At 40.3% G+C, this 15,463-nt stretch overlaps 2 protein-coding genes across 2 annotated transcripts in view; one reads left to right on the top strand and one right to left on the bottom strand.

The window, feature by feature from the left end:
- The window catches only part of spidr (scaffold protein involved in DNA repair), a 34,660-nt gene extending 22,364 nt beyond the window's left edge, over positions 1-12,296 (top strand). Inside the window, exons 10-21 of the mRNA XM_039816222.1 lie at positions 1,811-1,970; positions 2,832-2,990; positions 4,710-4,797; positions 5,940-6,080; positions 6,188-6,250; positions 6,753-6,951; positions 8,970-9,152; positions 10,192-10,285; positions 10,368-10,479; positions 11,151-11,207; positions 11,497-11,574; positions 11,803-12,296. Coding sequence (XP_039672156.1) covers positions 1,811-1,970; positions 2,832-2,990; positions 4,710-4,797; positions 5,940-6,080; positions 6,188-6,250; positions 6,753-6,951; positions 8,970-9,152; positions 10,192-10,285; positions 10,368-10,479; positions 11,151-11,207; positions 11,497-11,574; positions 11,803-11,922 — 1,454 coding nt within the window. The 3' untranslated portion in view covers positions 11,923-12,296. The remainder of the gene's footprint in view (positions 1-1,810; positions 1,971-2,831; positions 2,991-4,709; positions 4,798-5,939; positions 6,081-6,187; positions 6,251-6,752; positions 6,952-8,969; positions 9,153-10,191; positions 10,286-10,367; positions 10,480-11,150; positions 11,208-11,496; positions 11,575-11,802) is intronic.
- Positions 12,297-12,397: 101 nt separating this feature from the next.
- Positions 12,398-13,814, bottom strand: cebpd (CCAAT enhancer binding protein delta). Its single transcript, XM_039815194.1, has one exon. The coding sequence runs from the start codon at positions 13,596-13,598 to the stop codon at positions 12,714-12,716; it is 885 nt and encodes a 294-aa protein (XP_039671128.1). The 5' UTR covers positions 13,599-13,814; the 3' UTR covers positions 12,398-12,713.
- Between the last annotated feature and the right edge of the window lie 1,649 nt (positions 13,815-15,463).

The following is a 15,463-nucleotide window of genomic DNA, read 5'->3' as shown; positions in this document are numbered from 1 at the left end:
GTTGTTTTGTGTGTGTGAGAGGAGTGTTGTGTGTGTGAGAGAGGTGTGTGTGTGAGAGAAGGGTGTTGTGTGAGTGTGTGTGTGTGTGTGTGTGTGTGTGTGTGTGTGTGTGTGTGTGTGAGAGTGAGTGTGTGAGAGTGAGAGTGTGTGTGTGTGTGTGTGTGCGTGTGTGTGTGTGTGTGTGTGTGTGTGTGTGTGTGTGTGTGTGTGAGAGAGAGAGAGAGAGAGAGAGAAGGAGCGCGTGTGTGTTGCACAGACTCAGTGGATCATAGTTCCTGGAAGAAAACCTAAGTTGCTGAGAATTCTGTGATCGCTCACAAAAACAAATTCCTGAAAATGGCCTGTGACTTTTTTTTGGGAGTGAGGGGTCTCTGTTTGAGGCAGTCAGGCTGTGAACGGTTAAAAGGAGGGACTGAATGGGGGGGGTTGTTATTTATGCTGCTACCACCAAGAGTCTCATCACCCATTTCTTTCAGTTTTAATATGAAGTTGTTTGCAAGTTCAGACAAACCGTACTAAAAGTGAAAGTATGTATAGATTGTAGTCATATTGATTTATTAATGGATTTAGCCTGGTACAATTTTATAAAATGGTAATTGATGGAGAGTAATTTATATATGGTAATTGATGGAGAGTAATTTATATAAACTCCTGGTTTCACTCAATAATTGGGTACAGAACACAGTATGTAACATGCGTTTTATTTATTTATTGAAGATCTTTTTCCTCTATGCACCAATAATTCTAAACATTCATCCATTGTTGTCCAAAAATGATTACAAACGCATCAATGAGCCACACTGTTGAACTGGGGATTTTGAGTCGATCCAACAAACACAGTCTGCTGCTGTAAATATTAAAATTTAATGGAATGTCTATGATGTAATGGGTATGTTTTGTGTGTCTAGTGTGGACCCCAGGAAGTAGCTGACTGCTGCGGCATCAGCTAATGGAGATCCTTTTAATAAACAATAAACTCACGAAAGCACCAAATGTGAAGATTTGCTGCTTTTCTCTGTTTTGCACCACTCTAAATTTTATGTTTTGGACTGTTGGTTGGTGAAGCAATTTGAAAATGTTTATGCAGATAAGCATTTTTTACTTATTTTTATGTTTTATAGACTAAACAATAAAATACAAGACAGATCAGTTAATAATGAAAGTTATTGTTAGTTGTAGCCTATTGGTTACATTTTTATGACCGGGTTCATCGTAGGTCAGTAGCCTATTTTGCACTCCAACAGTAGTACATATTTTTGTGTTTTGAAAGAATGTGAAAGTGTTCAGGTATTTTCTTGTCTGGCTTGGCAATGTGTCAATAAGTCATTAAAGTGATATAGACCATCTGTGTAAATAGGGTTGTGTTCTGTACTTTACTTATGTAATTGTGTGTACAGTGCCATAAGCATAAAACCTACAGAAAACATAATTTGTCTCATTTCTATGTTCAGCATTCCGTCTTTTAACAACATGTACTAAAGGTCTGGTTTTTGATTGTGAATAAAGCAAACAACTGAGAATAATCTTAGAGAAAACATGGGCCTACACCACCAGAAGTCATGTCAGGAATGTTATTGAGATATCTATTTCCAGGTCTCTAAAAACACCCGGACAGACCCCATGTTTACCAACAGAATACATTTATAGGCCTCAGGTGGTTAAAAACATTCTAAAAACTTTCCCAATGTCTGGGATGTTTGCATGTATGCACATGCACGATGGGCATGCTGACAGTCCTCCCTCTATCTTGTTTTTTTCTTCTTCCTCCTCCTCCTCTTCTTCTTCCCCCGGCCGTTGCTCGTCTAACCAGGGGATATGAACTCTACTGTTTACTCTCAGGGCTGGTACAGGGCTGTGTCTGGACTTGATACACAGCAGCTCACTGCCTCACAACTCTGTGGGCCAAAGGTCTTTTCTGTCAGCAGCAGCAGCAGCCTGTCAAACCAGTCACCAACATTACACTTCCAAATGTCAGTACTAAGGCTTAACTGTGTATTTTCGAAAGAAACAAACAAAGAAGGATCAAATTATCAGATTTAAAAAATCTAATTGGAAAATCTGATTATTACAATAGTATTTCCAATGCAAATACTTATACTTGAGCCATTTATGTATTATTCATTCATTCATTCATTCATTCATTCCAACCCCAGTAGCGTACAGGTGAAACGGGACAAAAGCAACAGCCAAAGGAAACAGAAATGTACTTTGCACACAAAATACTCCAAATTCCCGAAGAAAAAATAATGGATCAAGTCCCAAAACTCAAAATCTCAACTCAAGTTCCACTTACTAGTTTGTTCTAGTTTGGTTAGTTGCTATGATACTCTCGACGTTTAAATTTCAATAATTTTGAGAACTTTTAGGAGGTTCGTGTTAGCTAAAAAGTTAAAAGGGACAACTTTGTTTATCTTCAAGAACTGACAAATGTTTGACAACGTAAGATTGTAAAGCAAGATCCTGTGTGCTCACTTCCTCGGTCCTCGAAGCACTAAATTCCCCTGCTGCCTGTCGCATGTCATTCAGAGATGCCATCAGAGAACATGACGTAAGACAACAAATCTGCTGCTTGTTTCATACTCTTTGGCTGATGAACAGTTGCAAGGAAACGTAGCAATATACCAGAAAACACAGTGAAGAAGGAGACTGCTAGCAAGAAAACATGGATGTTAACAACACACACAGTGCATTTTGGTAAAAGACACTGCATGTAAACAGCATCTTTAATTTGTTTACAGCACAGGGCACTTTTAACACAATTGAGAAGTATTGAGATTAAAATCGGTGTATCAAACCAGTCTGATTGTGTCTTTTTGTTTTTTTTTGCCCAGGCTCTGTGTGCTTGTCCAGGATAGTTACGGGATGTTCAGCGTGGTCCAACTCGACCTCCTGCCCTACAAGGACGACCTCCAGCAGTACTGCCGCATGTGGCAGGGGAGGACCTGCTTGCTGAGAGGCATTAAAGTGGTGCAGCGGGTCACTCGAGAAAGGTGAGACCCACACACTGTTCCATTCCTCCAAGCCTGGGTAGCTTTTCACCTGAAGTTCAGCCTGAGCCATGGGTAAACTTCTGTCAGTCTTCAATACCAATCTATGATATGGATTTTTGCAACAACAACCATGGCTAAATGCCTCAGGTCCTTGTGCTATAGAGGCACTGTACCTCAAGCTAAACCATCACAAATTTGCTTAAGTGTCTAATGTGGGAATCTCCAGTATTTTAAACCACAGCAAATTTGCAGCTCATATTAACCTGATTATGCTGTCCTGTTGGCAGTGCAACTGTGTTTACATGTAAAGTGATACCGAGGTGCACACTCTGTGTCCCTTGTGAGTTTCCATAGTGAGGATCCCAGATTAGAAGCAGTTAGAAGAACTGACATGGGAACATTTAGAGACTGGCTGGGTGTATGTTTACATCCTCGGTGTTTTCAATGCCTCCGCAGCCGATAATGTCTTTGGAGGTTTTCTCTTCTCCAACTGTGATGAATGGGCTATCTACACTGCTCGCACATGGGCCATCTTGCTAGCTCAAGTGAAACAAGCACGTGGGCCTTGTTGGGATAAAACCGTTATTTATCCCCCCCCTTTCCAAGCATATCATAATTAATGAATAGACATTTTGGGGAGTACGCTTATTTGCAGAGAATTGATCCCACTCTTCATGTCTGAGAGTGGTATTAATCATCTCATCTAATTCTCGGCAAAATAAGCGTAATTCCAAAATAAAAGTCTATTTCTTTAACAATCTTAGTCTTTGAGGGGTGTGTGGTTTCTAAACAATCAGAGGCCACCCTTGCACCCATGCGAGTAGTGTGTCCTTAAGTAAGGAAGCTATTCTCAAGGGAAAGGTAAAAAAAAAAAGTACTTTAACGTTTGCTTAAGATCTTAGCATCCAAATCAAAGTGAGTTGAATGTGTCCTGTTAGTTTGTCGTTACTCCTCCTCGAGCTGGCCTCATAGGACTTGAATGGGCTGCAGAACCAGTTTCACACAAAGAAACCCTGTGATTACAGGCTGACTAACAGGTTATTAACTGCTGGCTGATATGACTACACATGCGCACCCACATGCGCGCACACACACACACACGCACACGCACGCAACATTGACCAGCCACCCTTAACTCAACATTTACTTCTGAGAAAAGAGACAATGAATCAAGAGATTGACATGCCCTGTTGGGAGTTGCTACTTGATATTTTTTTTTTGTCCCCTTTTAATTTTTGTACCCTTCCAGTATTAATTTGACGTAAATGAAACATCACAGAAGCGCATTAAGTGTGATCTAATTCCAATCTGTCATTACTGAGATTCAGAATGTGGTGAAAGAAGACAAACGTCACCAATCGAGCATTTTAAATGTGGCCGTTAAAATCACTTGTAATTGTTTTTCTAAACCTTGTTATTTTTGCATCACAATGGTATTGGGATTTACATAGGGTGTGAACAGTTTTCCCACCCTTCAGTATCTCAAAACCTGCTTGTAAAAACTGTTTTTGGGTGTATGTGCTCTGCCAGCCCAAGCATGCTCTGCTGCTAATTCTTTAAAACAAACTCTGTCTTAACAGATTTATGTTTCAGTGGAAGTGAAACTGGCTGTGAAAGCTCTCTATCTTCCCTTATTCACTAGTTTCTCCTCCATCCCCCCCTTTTCAGTACCCCTCTCCTTACTCTTTTTATTTTATTTTCTCCTTTTTTCACTCTCAGGAACACCAGGCTTTTCAGCTTGATAGACAGTCTGTGGCCCCCAGTGATGCCTCTTAAAGACCATGGAAACACACCTAGTATGTCCAGTGTAAGTTCTTACCAAAGCAGGAATCATGCATCCTCGCAAAGCTAAGGCTTGGTTTGGGAATGTATTCTCATTTTTATAATAGGAATTGATGCCGCAACCAATGCTTGTTTTAATTAATAATTCATCTGCTGACTATTTTCCTGATTGAGTAATAGTTTGGTCTATAAAATGCCCATCCCAATTTGCTGAAGACAAATTGCTTGTTTTGTCCAACCAAAACCCCAGACCCTGAAGACATCAGTTTACTATCTAACAAGACAAAGAAAAGCAGCCAATCATCACAATTTAGAAGATATATTCAAACAAATATTTTCCTTAAAGGTCCCATATTATGCTCAGGTTTAGGTTCATACTTGTATTTTGGGTTTCTACTAGAACATCTTTACATGCTTTAATGTTAAAAAACGCAATATTTTTCTCATACAGTCTGTTTGAATATACTCGTATTCCTCTGTCTGAAATGCTCTGTTTTAGTGCCTGTCTCTTTAAGCCCCCCTCTCGAAAAAGCACAGTCTGCATTTCTGGGTATGTCTCTGCACTTCTGTCTCTGTCATTTCAGCTGGGGAATAACTGTACTGGCACTTTCTATACTAATATATAAAGTATAGTTATAAAGTACAGTAAAGTACATCAGCTCGTTTAAAGACACGGTTTCTGAATCCAGGCTGTGAGCATTTCTCTGTGGATTGAGCGTTTTGATACTGTCACAGTATTTATCTAGCACTATGACCTTTTAAAATATGGGCCCTTAAAATAATAAAATCATTGTTGACCTTTTTTGCAATAAAACAAACATTTACATCTCCAAAGAGAGGCCCTAAGAGCCTAAGAAACCGACAAAAGACAATCACATTAAGAAAACGTTTTCACCCACTTGCCAACACGTGCAAAGAAATGAAACGAGCAAATTGACAATTTCACCAAGCTGACAACACATAGTCAGCATAAGAAAATGTATGTGTATCTGTATGTGTTTTATTTAGTTGCAGTGCATTGAGCTTTCAGGGCTAACGTACAAAAGTATGTCATGTCTTTGAAGCTGAAGAAAAAGAAAAAAGCCTATTGGATTCAAATTTAGAAATCAACATATTTTCTTAAACATGGTGATGCTTTTCATACTGTAGGTCTTGTGTTTTTTATAGGAAGGTAAACCTGCAGGTCCAGCTCCGAGTTTCTGCTACCTGCTGTCTGGTCAAGAGAGCTCAGTTGAACCCACTCAGGAGCAGATCGTTTCCCCGCTTTACCTTCCTCCCACAAAACAAAACTTGCGAGACATACTGCAGGTGAGCGGTTTCTCACGCACATACAGAACATTTTTCAAAATTTGTTGCAGATTGTGATACCTTATCTTAAGCAGGTCGATCTCAAACTTTTTTTTTTTTTATTTCAGAGTGAGCTTAAAACCTGCTGCTTCAGTTTTGTTGCCACTGTTCTATACAAGAGAATAATGCAGGTAATTTTTTGTTCTTATTCCTGAAAAATGCTGATTAAATTTGACTCCCCAAGAAGATGATTAACACTGTCTTCTAGAGCTCCTCAGTCATCAGATCATTTGAGCCAACAAACTGATAAGATTGAGCTCTGACGTAGAGAGCAGCGTTCGTGTGTGTGTGTGTCACCATTGATTGGTGAAACCTTTAAACTTTGAGCAAGAAGAGATAGCAGCTCAGAACAAAGTGCGAGACTTTGCCTCACACCACTGGGACACAGACTTTAAAAAAAAAAAAAAAATGTTTTCATGTTGTTGCACCAGCATTGTGTGTAGCTTGTTGAATGAATAATCTTGTCAAAGTTGTTTTCAGGTGGTTTTTGGACAGAAATAACAATTTGTATCTAGTTTGTGCTTTGTAAGCTTTTGTTATGTAATGTTTCCATTTACGCTTTTTCTTTCTAGGTCATTCTGTTTCTAAGTAATTCTCTGTCTGTTCTTCTCTGCCTTTGTCTTTCCATTTCAGAGCAGTGATGTAGGACAGGGTGAGGTTTGGTTGGTGCTGACAGACCCCAGTCTTCAGGAGGAGCAGCTCGAGAGGCCATGCAGGCGAACGGTGGCCCTTTGTGTGAGCACTTCCTGTGTGCTCACTTCCTCGGTCCTCGAAGCACTAAATTCCCCCGCTGCCTGTCGCGTGTCATTCAGAGATGCCATCAGAGAACATGGTAGAGCTTTGTTGTGACCTGACCTGACATGCCATTCAGCCACTATGTCGTGGGGTGTTTTATCTTACAGGACTGTGTGCACATGTCACCCTAACAATAGTTGGAAAGTCACTAAGCGCATTTAATCAAGTATACCTCTGAGGTATATTAGTATTTCCATATACTACTACTTTAATACATTTCAGAGGAAAATATTGTACTTTTTACTCCACCAACCTTTATCTGACAGCTATAGTTACTAGTTACTTCCAGTGGTGGAAGAAATACTTACAGTATTTTCTGGACTGTAAGTCGCTCCGGAGTATAAGTCGCATCACTCAAAAAATGTGTCATGAAGAGGAAAAAAAACATACAAGTCGCATTTATTTAGAATATATATATTTTTTCATCTGTCAACTACACAATAGCACACAGAACAACAGTTTTTTTTTTTTTCTGAATAACTTTAGAACAATACATTAATTTCAAGTACGCAGGACCAGCCAAAGTAGGAAAAAAAGTGTGACTTATAGTCCGGAAAATACGGTAATACAAAAATGTAAAATTTGAAACAATGCATTTAAAATTCTACTTAAAGTGCCCATATTATGAAAAAAACACTTGTTCTGGGATTTGGTCTCTGGTGCTTCTACACACATACAAACTTTGAAAAAAATCCATCCTTGCTGTTTTGAGTGAGATAAGGTTTCTGAATGTGTCCTGCCTTCAGTCTCCGGGTGAGCTGTTCAAAATCGGCCCGGATTGTGACGTCACAATCCGAAACGAGCTGGCTAACCACAACCGTTAGCTCGTAGCGTTAGCATGCTAATGCTAACGCTAGCATGCTACCTCGTTCTCAATAGCAAAGCACTGCTACAACACACACAAGTTCACCATAATCTACAAAAGAACTACTTACATGTGCGCCCTCATTTAGAAGTCTCCCAGCTAATCCTGCCTTGTAACTGACCGTAGTTGGAGAAACAGCCTTTCTTTTATTGTCTCTAGAGATTAGCTAGCTGACATGATCTACATCTGAGCTACTGCGCATGTGCGAGTGCAATCAAAGATAGTACAGAAGAAGAAGAAGAAAAGAGGTCTCACTCTGTAGCTAAAACAGAAACCAGGTGAAAAGAGGATCTGCAGCAGTGAGAGAGAGCTGTGCAGTACAACAAAAATATGGTGTTTTTTGAAAATTAAACCATGTAAACCTATTCTGGTACAACCTTAAAATACAGTTATGAACCTGAAAATGAGCATAATATGGGCGCTTTAAAGGCACAATGAGTAGGACTTTCCTGAAAAAAACAACATATAGACTCCTACAAAAAGAATCCCCTCTCAATCATCACTTATGACCTACTAGAAGTGTGTGGTGGTGTATCTGCAGAGACCCTGCCCTCTGCCTTTATTTTCTCTTTTCTTTGGCTGTGTTCGGGACATTTATCTGCCCCTCGCTCTGCCTCTGCCTCCAGCTGTCACTCCTCGGCCTCTTCTTCCCCGGGGCTCTGTTCTGCCCTGGCTGACACAGTAATCTGTGTCGATTGAGTCAAAAGTTCGGGAAGCTCTGCTATGTTCTCCTGTCTGGAAACAAATACTACACCCGTTAGCTATATATATATAACTAACGGGTATGTGTGTGTGTAAAATATATATATATATATATATATATATATATATATATATATATATATATATATATATATATATATATATATATATATCAACCACAGGAGCCATTTTACTGTAGCACGAGTACTATTTAAGTACAATTTTTGATTATATCTCTGTACCTTTACTTCAAGGGGTAACTCCACAACGTTTACACTTTAAAGTCTGTTTACAGGTCTTTGGGAATACTAATGTGTGTGGGTGGGTGTGGGTGTGGGGGGTGGTTATAAAACCTTCTGTGGTTCCAGAGGGAGCTTCTTCCACCATTGCACCCTAACCAGTCTGCTGGTTTGGGCATGAACACAATCAGTACTCTAGTTTGATGCATATTTCCCTTGTAATAATAGTTTTCAAATTTCTAAATCTAGGTGTTCTCCTGTGTGTGGAGCAGTCAGTTGTTGAGATGTGCTCTGTGGAGCCTGAGGGCAATCTCAAGTCGTCAGCCAGACCAGAGTCACTGTCTGAGCCTCAGGCAAAGACCCTGCCCCAACCTGTGAGACTGGATTCCCTGAGTCCTGAGATCACACCCAACTCCATCTGCTCTCTCTCAGGTCACTTTCCCCCTTTTCACTGAGTCCTGTGGTTTTTATGTAACTCGCCTCTTTGCAAGTGATTCCTGCAGAACAAGATGTGTTTTTCTTCTCAGGGGAAGAAAACCACTTGTTTTTTCATGATTTAGAGCTCTGCAAGAGGCCTTGGTGTGGCTTCAAGGCATCACTTTCTGCTGTTTGTTATTCAGTGTCCTCAGGCTGTCATTGTTTGGGACTTTATGAACAACACATGCAATTTTGTTGGATTCATGTCAATTCCCATGTCATTTTGTCATTTTTTGCAGCTTAATTACAATACAGAAGAACTGCTTTGCTTTTTTTTATGAACCTTGTTTTCTTAGAGTATCATTTAAAAGTCCTTGTTGTGACATATTGCTTTGCTTTCTTTGACTTTTTCCACTTATGGTAATGTGGTGCAGAAAGAAAAGCGGCCTAAATCAGATAATAATCTGCATCTGTCGGTTTGATGTCACAGTTGAGGGCAAAGATCAAACTGTGAACCCTCTTGGTTTTGGCAGTACATGTTTGGTCAGGTGGCTAAAAAAAACAAACTTATTATCTTTAGCATTCGTGCACAAATACTATCTTCTGGAAATTACCAGTGGAAAAAGGCTCAGACCGGAATGTACAAGAGTGATTTATCAGTGCTAAATTCAGTATCTTATTTAAGGCTCTGTTTGTGTTTGTGAGGCAGCAACTCTGGTTGTTAAGTGAGATGCTGTTTAGGCAGAGAGCACTCTGCTGAGTTTATCACCACAATCTCAGATAAAAATGAAAGGGATGTGTTTATCTCTTACACCCTGTCACAAACATACACACACTTTGAAACCAATGCGTAGATCATTTATCAGTGTTTCTTCTAGGTGTCAATACTTTTCCTTTTGGCATCCACCAGTTGAAAATCGCTTGAAATTTTAATAAAAAGTCATAATAAAAATAAGTTAATAAAAGTAAACTAAAGCTAAGATGAAAGGTGCACTGTGCATGGATGGGATTTTGTGTGTTAATTACATTTTAACACTTTCATTTCTGACTGCAGGGATGATAGTTGGTGTGGATGAGAACACAGCTTATTCCTGGCCTGCCTGCAACCACTGTGGAAGTGACAACTTAGAGATGTTGGCTGAAAGACCGTAAGTTTAATCAAAATTGCTTTATGTTCATGCAAACAAAAACCATGGCAAATCGTAACTTTATTTTGTTTCCTTTGCACAGTCAGAACTTCCACTGTGTTTCTTGTAAGTCGGTGGTGGACAAGCCGGACACAAGGATTCAACTGGAAGTGCTCCTAACTTCTTCATTAAGTAATTGCACTTTGAAGGTTAAGGTGAGAACAGTGCTATTGGGTTAAAGTATGCATTTCAATACCAATATTTTGATGTCCACTGAATGAATCAGGCTTCAGTCGTTAAAATGCTTTAGGGCTGATCAAGTATTATTTCACATGTATTTAAAGGAATAGTTCAATATTTTGGGAAATGTGCTTATGCATTTTATTTCCGAGTTAGATAAGAAGCTCAATACCCCTCTTGGTCATGAAAGTAGTATTGATCTTCTCCTCTTATTCTTGGCAAGAAAGCGAATACATATCAAACAAATTTAATATCAGAACGGTACGAAGAGCAGCAGGGTGGGAGGGTGCTGTAGTGATCAGAGTGGGCAGGCTGAGTTCAAACCTTTGGACAAACATTGAATCCTCCCACGGACATCCCTGCACATTAAAAGGCTGAACAAATAGAACTCTTCACTGAATGTACATCTGCATGACAAAGCATGTTTATTATGTAAAACCTGCTGTGACTTTGTAATCAGAAACTAAGCCAAACTGATAAAATTATCAGCGTTCTTATCAGTCAACCAATATTTCAGCCCCTTCTATGAGTCTGTTACTCACCAGCGAGCACAGTATGTTGTGCAGCTTTTTGTTCTTCATTTACAACATTAAGGCGATACTTAAAAAGAGTTAATGGTTCCACATTCTTTCACATCTCCTGGCAGCTGCAGCAAAAGACGATCATGTCCATCATAAACACTGCAGCGCTGGAGGGTAATGAGGTAGGTTTGCTTGTACAAACTGTTGCATAACTCTGGGCTGAACTGCTCAGTGCATTGATCTTTTGTAAATATGTCCTGAAAGCATTGTCAAAAGTTCATGTTTGGGTGATAATACCTGTTCTGTACTGAAAAAGAAAAATCGCTGAGTCATGTTGGTCACTGATGCAGTTAAAGTAATTTGCCGCCAAAATAGTGATGTAATCTTTCACCCACCTCCTGTATAAAGTGCTTCTCTTTTTAAGTTGGCGTGCAGTTTTTGAATGTAATTAATTTTCTTGATAACCTGCAGGTGGCGGAGCTGTTCCTAATCTTGCAAATACAGTATTATTTGCATTGTATGCATTCATGCTCTTTACCAGGGGAACTCGTGAGTGGAGAATAAATTCTTAGATCAACAGAAATACTGCTGATATGACCAATGTGAAGAGTGCAAAGGTCAGGGCCTTAAGTGCACTGCAATATTCTTGCAACATCAGCAGATATAAGAACTATAAATATATTTTTTTTTCATGTGCAGGTAGTGGAGGATGTTTTACAAAAAGATTAGTTGCCTAAAATGGTCTGAACAAGTAGTAAAAAAAAAAGTGTGTTTTAGTTCCCAGGTTACGATGTGGAGAATGTCCTGGGAAAAGAGGTGGGCCCCCTCGCCGCTTATGTCCGAGTCGTCACCAGGAAACCTGCCCTCTGGATCGGCCTGGAAGAAATCTGCCTCTGAGGCTGTCAGAGCAAGTAGGCTAGCTAATGATATCAATCCACAGGCTTCAGTTGGCTCCAAGGATCTGCACACTAGGCCTTGGTCTGAGCTAGTTCAGCCCCCCTGAAGGCCTCCCTGACAGCTTGAGGCTGTACTGAAGTGAACGGGTTGTAAGAAGACAAGGTCTTGTTTGTGTTAATGATATGTGATCCTGTGGACCAGGAGTTGACAGCCCAAGGGTAGACCAGTGGCATGCAATCTGTCAAAGCAGCCCACGTCGTTTATAAACTGGGACTTTTGGCTGTAAATACATTTAAGTGGTCTAAAAACTTTTCCCAACTCCTCTACTTTATTTAAGATTACTGACAAGTCAATAAAAGTTGTATTTTTGCTGACTTTACTTTCTATTTCCTGTTGCACTCACTTATTCTGAGAACACACTCCAGCTGCTCCCTCAATGTATATTATATGCAAAGACTACTCACAGACCAGGATATTTCTGCACCTTTCAGCAATTTTATTATAGATTCCATAAACAAAAATGTTTTCAAGGATTCATACAAACTATAAAAGATCATGCTCTGGCTCTTATACAAAGTTTGGAATTATAAAAACATGTACCATATCAGGTATAACATCATGTAAATGCAGTGGTAAAATAATTTAATACAGAGAGAAATCCCACAAATATGGCAGCAACATCATATTTTCCAGTGCCATTATGGTAAGCTTAAAATACATCTGGTACAGATGGTAAAAACGAAATGTCTGTTGAGGTATGTCTCCTAAAAGCTCAGTTCATAAAATGAGTGTCACCGTCTCTCTGCACTCGTGGAGCCCGCAAAGGAAGAGCTAGGCATCTGCTTGAAAAAATCTCTGAGCCCGGAGAGCTCTCTGGTTAGCTGCTCGACAGTTTTATGAAGCCTGTCGTTTTCAGAGCTCAGTTCAAGCAGCTTCTGCTGCATATCTAAGTTGCGCCTCTTAGCTTTGTCCCTGCTTTTCCTCACTGCAACGTTATTCCTCTCTCGCCTCTGTCGGTACTCCGTGCTGTACTTGTCCACCTTCTTCCCCTTCTCTCTCCCGATCTTCCGCGGGGAGGATTTGGCCGAGCTGACATTGGACACAGGCTCCGGGGTGGTGGGGGGAGTTGGCTGCCCTGTAGGGAGGCTGACCGAGGTCTGGGCGCAGCTCTCGATCTGGGAAGGCAGGGATGAGGACCCGTCGCTGTCACTCCAGTCGGACTCCTGCTTGATAGGCGCACTAAACGCCCCAAACGCCCCTTTCTCCAGCCCGCTCTCAACCTTTCTCTCTGCGTATGTGGCTGACAGCTGCTGCATGCTGCAGGGCTGCACGGGGCTCTGCATGTTGTAGAAATCCGCCTTCTCCTGCTTCACAGTGTTGAACAGGTCGAGGAAGAGCTCGTCGTTGCACAGCTCCAGGTTTGGCACGGCTGTCATGGACTCGATGTACTGACTGAAGTCGATGGCACTCTCGTCGTCGTACATGGCAGGGGCGGTGCTCAGCTCCACCATGGAGCCGTCCTCGCCAGCACCGTCGCTCCTGCTGCCCGGCTTGCAGATCCCCTGCTGCGGGACGCCCAACTTGGTACTCTCGTAGAAGTTAGCAGGCTCCATCGCCCAACTCATGTTGCATCGTGGAGACACGCAGTGAGAGTCCAGGCTATATATGTCACACATGAACCCACGTGGTTTAGGAAGGATTTAAACGTGTTAAAATGTAACCCACAGATGTGACAGCACAACAACCCTACAGCTCTCTCTTACTCTCGCTCTGCGCACGCACCTTTCTCCTTTAAAAAAATAAATACATAAAAAAATCTCTGGATATTAACCCTGGGTGTTGATTGTTAGCGCCCCGTCACTGACAACACTTTACACTTCTCTGAGGCAGCTGTACTTTCGCGCAGTGTTTTGTATCGTTTCTCTGCTGACGTCACAAGTACCGCCCTATCACGAGCCAGTAATGTCAAAACGGGGGTCACGTGATGTCCGTTAACTTCTCATTTGAGGAGAGAGGGGCGTGTTGCTCATGCCACCCACTTTTTACTACGATAGTATGAATGGTTCAGAGTTGTTTACATACTGAAGGCTCTGGGTGTTTGGGATGAAGTTTAATTTGTCACGAGCACTATAAATGTCTGTCTCAAACAGCTGTTTTAATAAATATTCAGATCATTTACTTAAGTAAAAGTAGCAACACTAAAGTGTACAACGTAAAAGTACACACTTATTATCAGCAAAATGTACTCAAAAGTACTCGTTATGCTGAATGTGTTACAGTATATTATAATAGATTAATATTACTGATGCATTAACACATACGCAGTACTTGTAGTTGGTCTAGGTGCAGCTCATTGTAACATTGTTATACTGTTGGGTAGCCGCAAAGTGACACTGGTATTGTTTTTTGTCTGTCTGCAGCCAGATTTTGTCAGAGCGATAACATCACGACCGTGCAAGATGCAGTCACGAAACTTTACAGGCGTGTAGTTTAGATCAAAATGAAGGTTGAGTTTGAAGCTAGGTGTGGTCCGAGCAAGGGCGTGGGAAATAGGGGTGAGGTACTGGGGAAGGGCTCCCCCTTTACTGCCCCAATTTGGTGTAATGGCTGGTGTGATCCCAGCCATTAGTTTTTAAATATGTTTTTAAAACATGTTTTATTTGTAACCTTTAATGTAGGAAAAAAAAAAAAAAAAAAAAAAAAAAAAAAAAAAAAAAAAAAAAAAAAAAATAAAGTCGTTTTTTTTTTTTGAAAAAAAAGTTTTAAAAAAAAAAGAAAAAATAGCTAGAATTACCTTCCAGATGTCCAGTACTTGGGCATATTTGCTTTCCACCACTGGTCTTAAAAGTGGTCAAATAAACAAAAAAGTAAGCGATAAAAGTGTTGCTGTGGAGGGAAGACCACCAAAACATATAACAGATTTGTGTGCATGCCGTACCACAAGACAATATAAGCATCTACTTGCAGAAACCTTGTAGGCTACAGCATATTACTATCATTACATGTATTAAGACTATGGTAGTCTTTAGTTCTAGTTCAGTGTCTAAATAAGATATAGTTATTTTAGTAAGAAATGTTTTATATTGCTTTATTTCTTAATAACCTTTTTGAGGGTCATGATGTGTATGTGTAAATTGGTCATCCATCACCAGGCCCATAAACATCTGTCCCAGAAGTGGTCAAATGTCAGAAATTATAAAAGTGATGTTGTGGAGGGAAAACGCCAAAAAAAACAAAAGCTATACATACCTACTTTTTTTAGGCTTGCATTACATTCATAACTAAGTACTATCATGAGGACATTGACCATTCAGTTAAGAGGGAATGAGAAAAATAATTGGAAGAATAATCAATATTAAAAAATAACAATTACTTGTACCCCGTTAACACATACAGGGAGCTTACTGTTTTCTGCAGCTCAATTTACATACAGACAGAGAACACATTTACACAGCAAAACCAGACCCACACCTTAACAAAGATTACAAGCTTGAACTTGAATTTAAACATACAAACTTACATAATGTACATATGTTGAGAG

This window comes from Perca fluviatilis, chromosome 11 (genome assembly GCF_010015445.1).
Source record: "Perca fluviatilis chromosome 11, GENO_Pfluv_1.0, whole genome shotgun sequence".
In the NCBI taxonomy this organism is placed as follows: Eukaryota; Metazoa; Chordata; class Actinopteri; order Perciformes; family Percidae; genus Perca; species Perca fluviatilis.
Note: the sequence above shows the minus strand (reverse complement) of the source record. Positions and strands in the feature narration are given on the sequence as shown.

What these genes read in the sequence shown, in the direction of transcription:
- cebpd (XM_039815194.1), bottom strand. Translation starts at nt 13,598, where the DNA reads ATGTGTGACATATATAGCCTGGACTCTCACTGCGTGTCTCCACGATGC.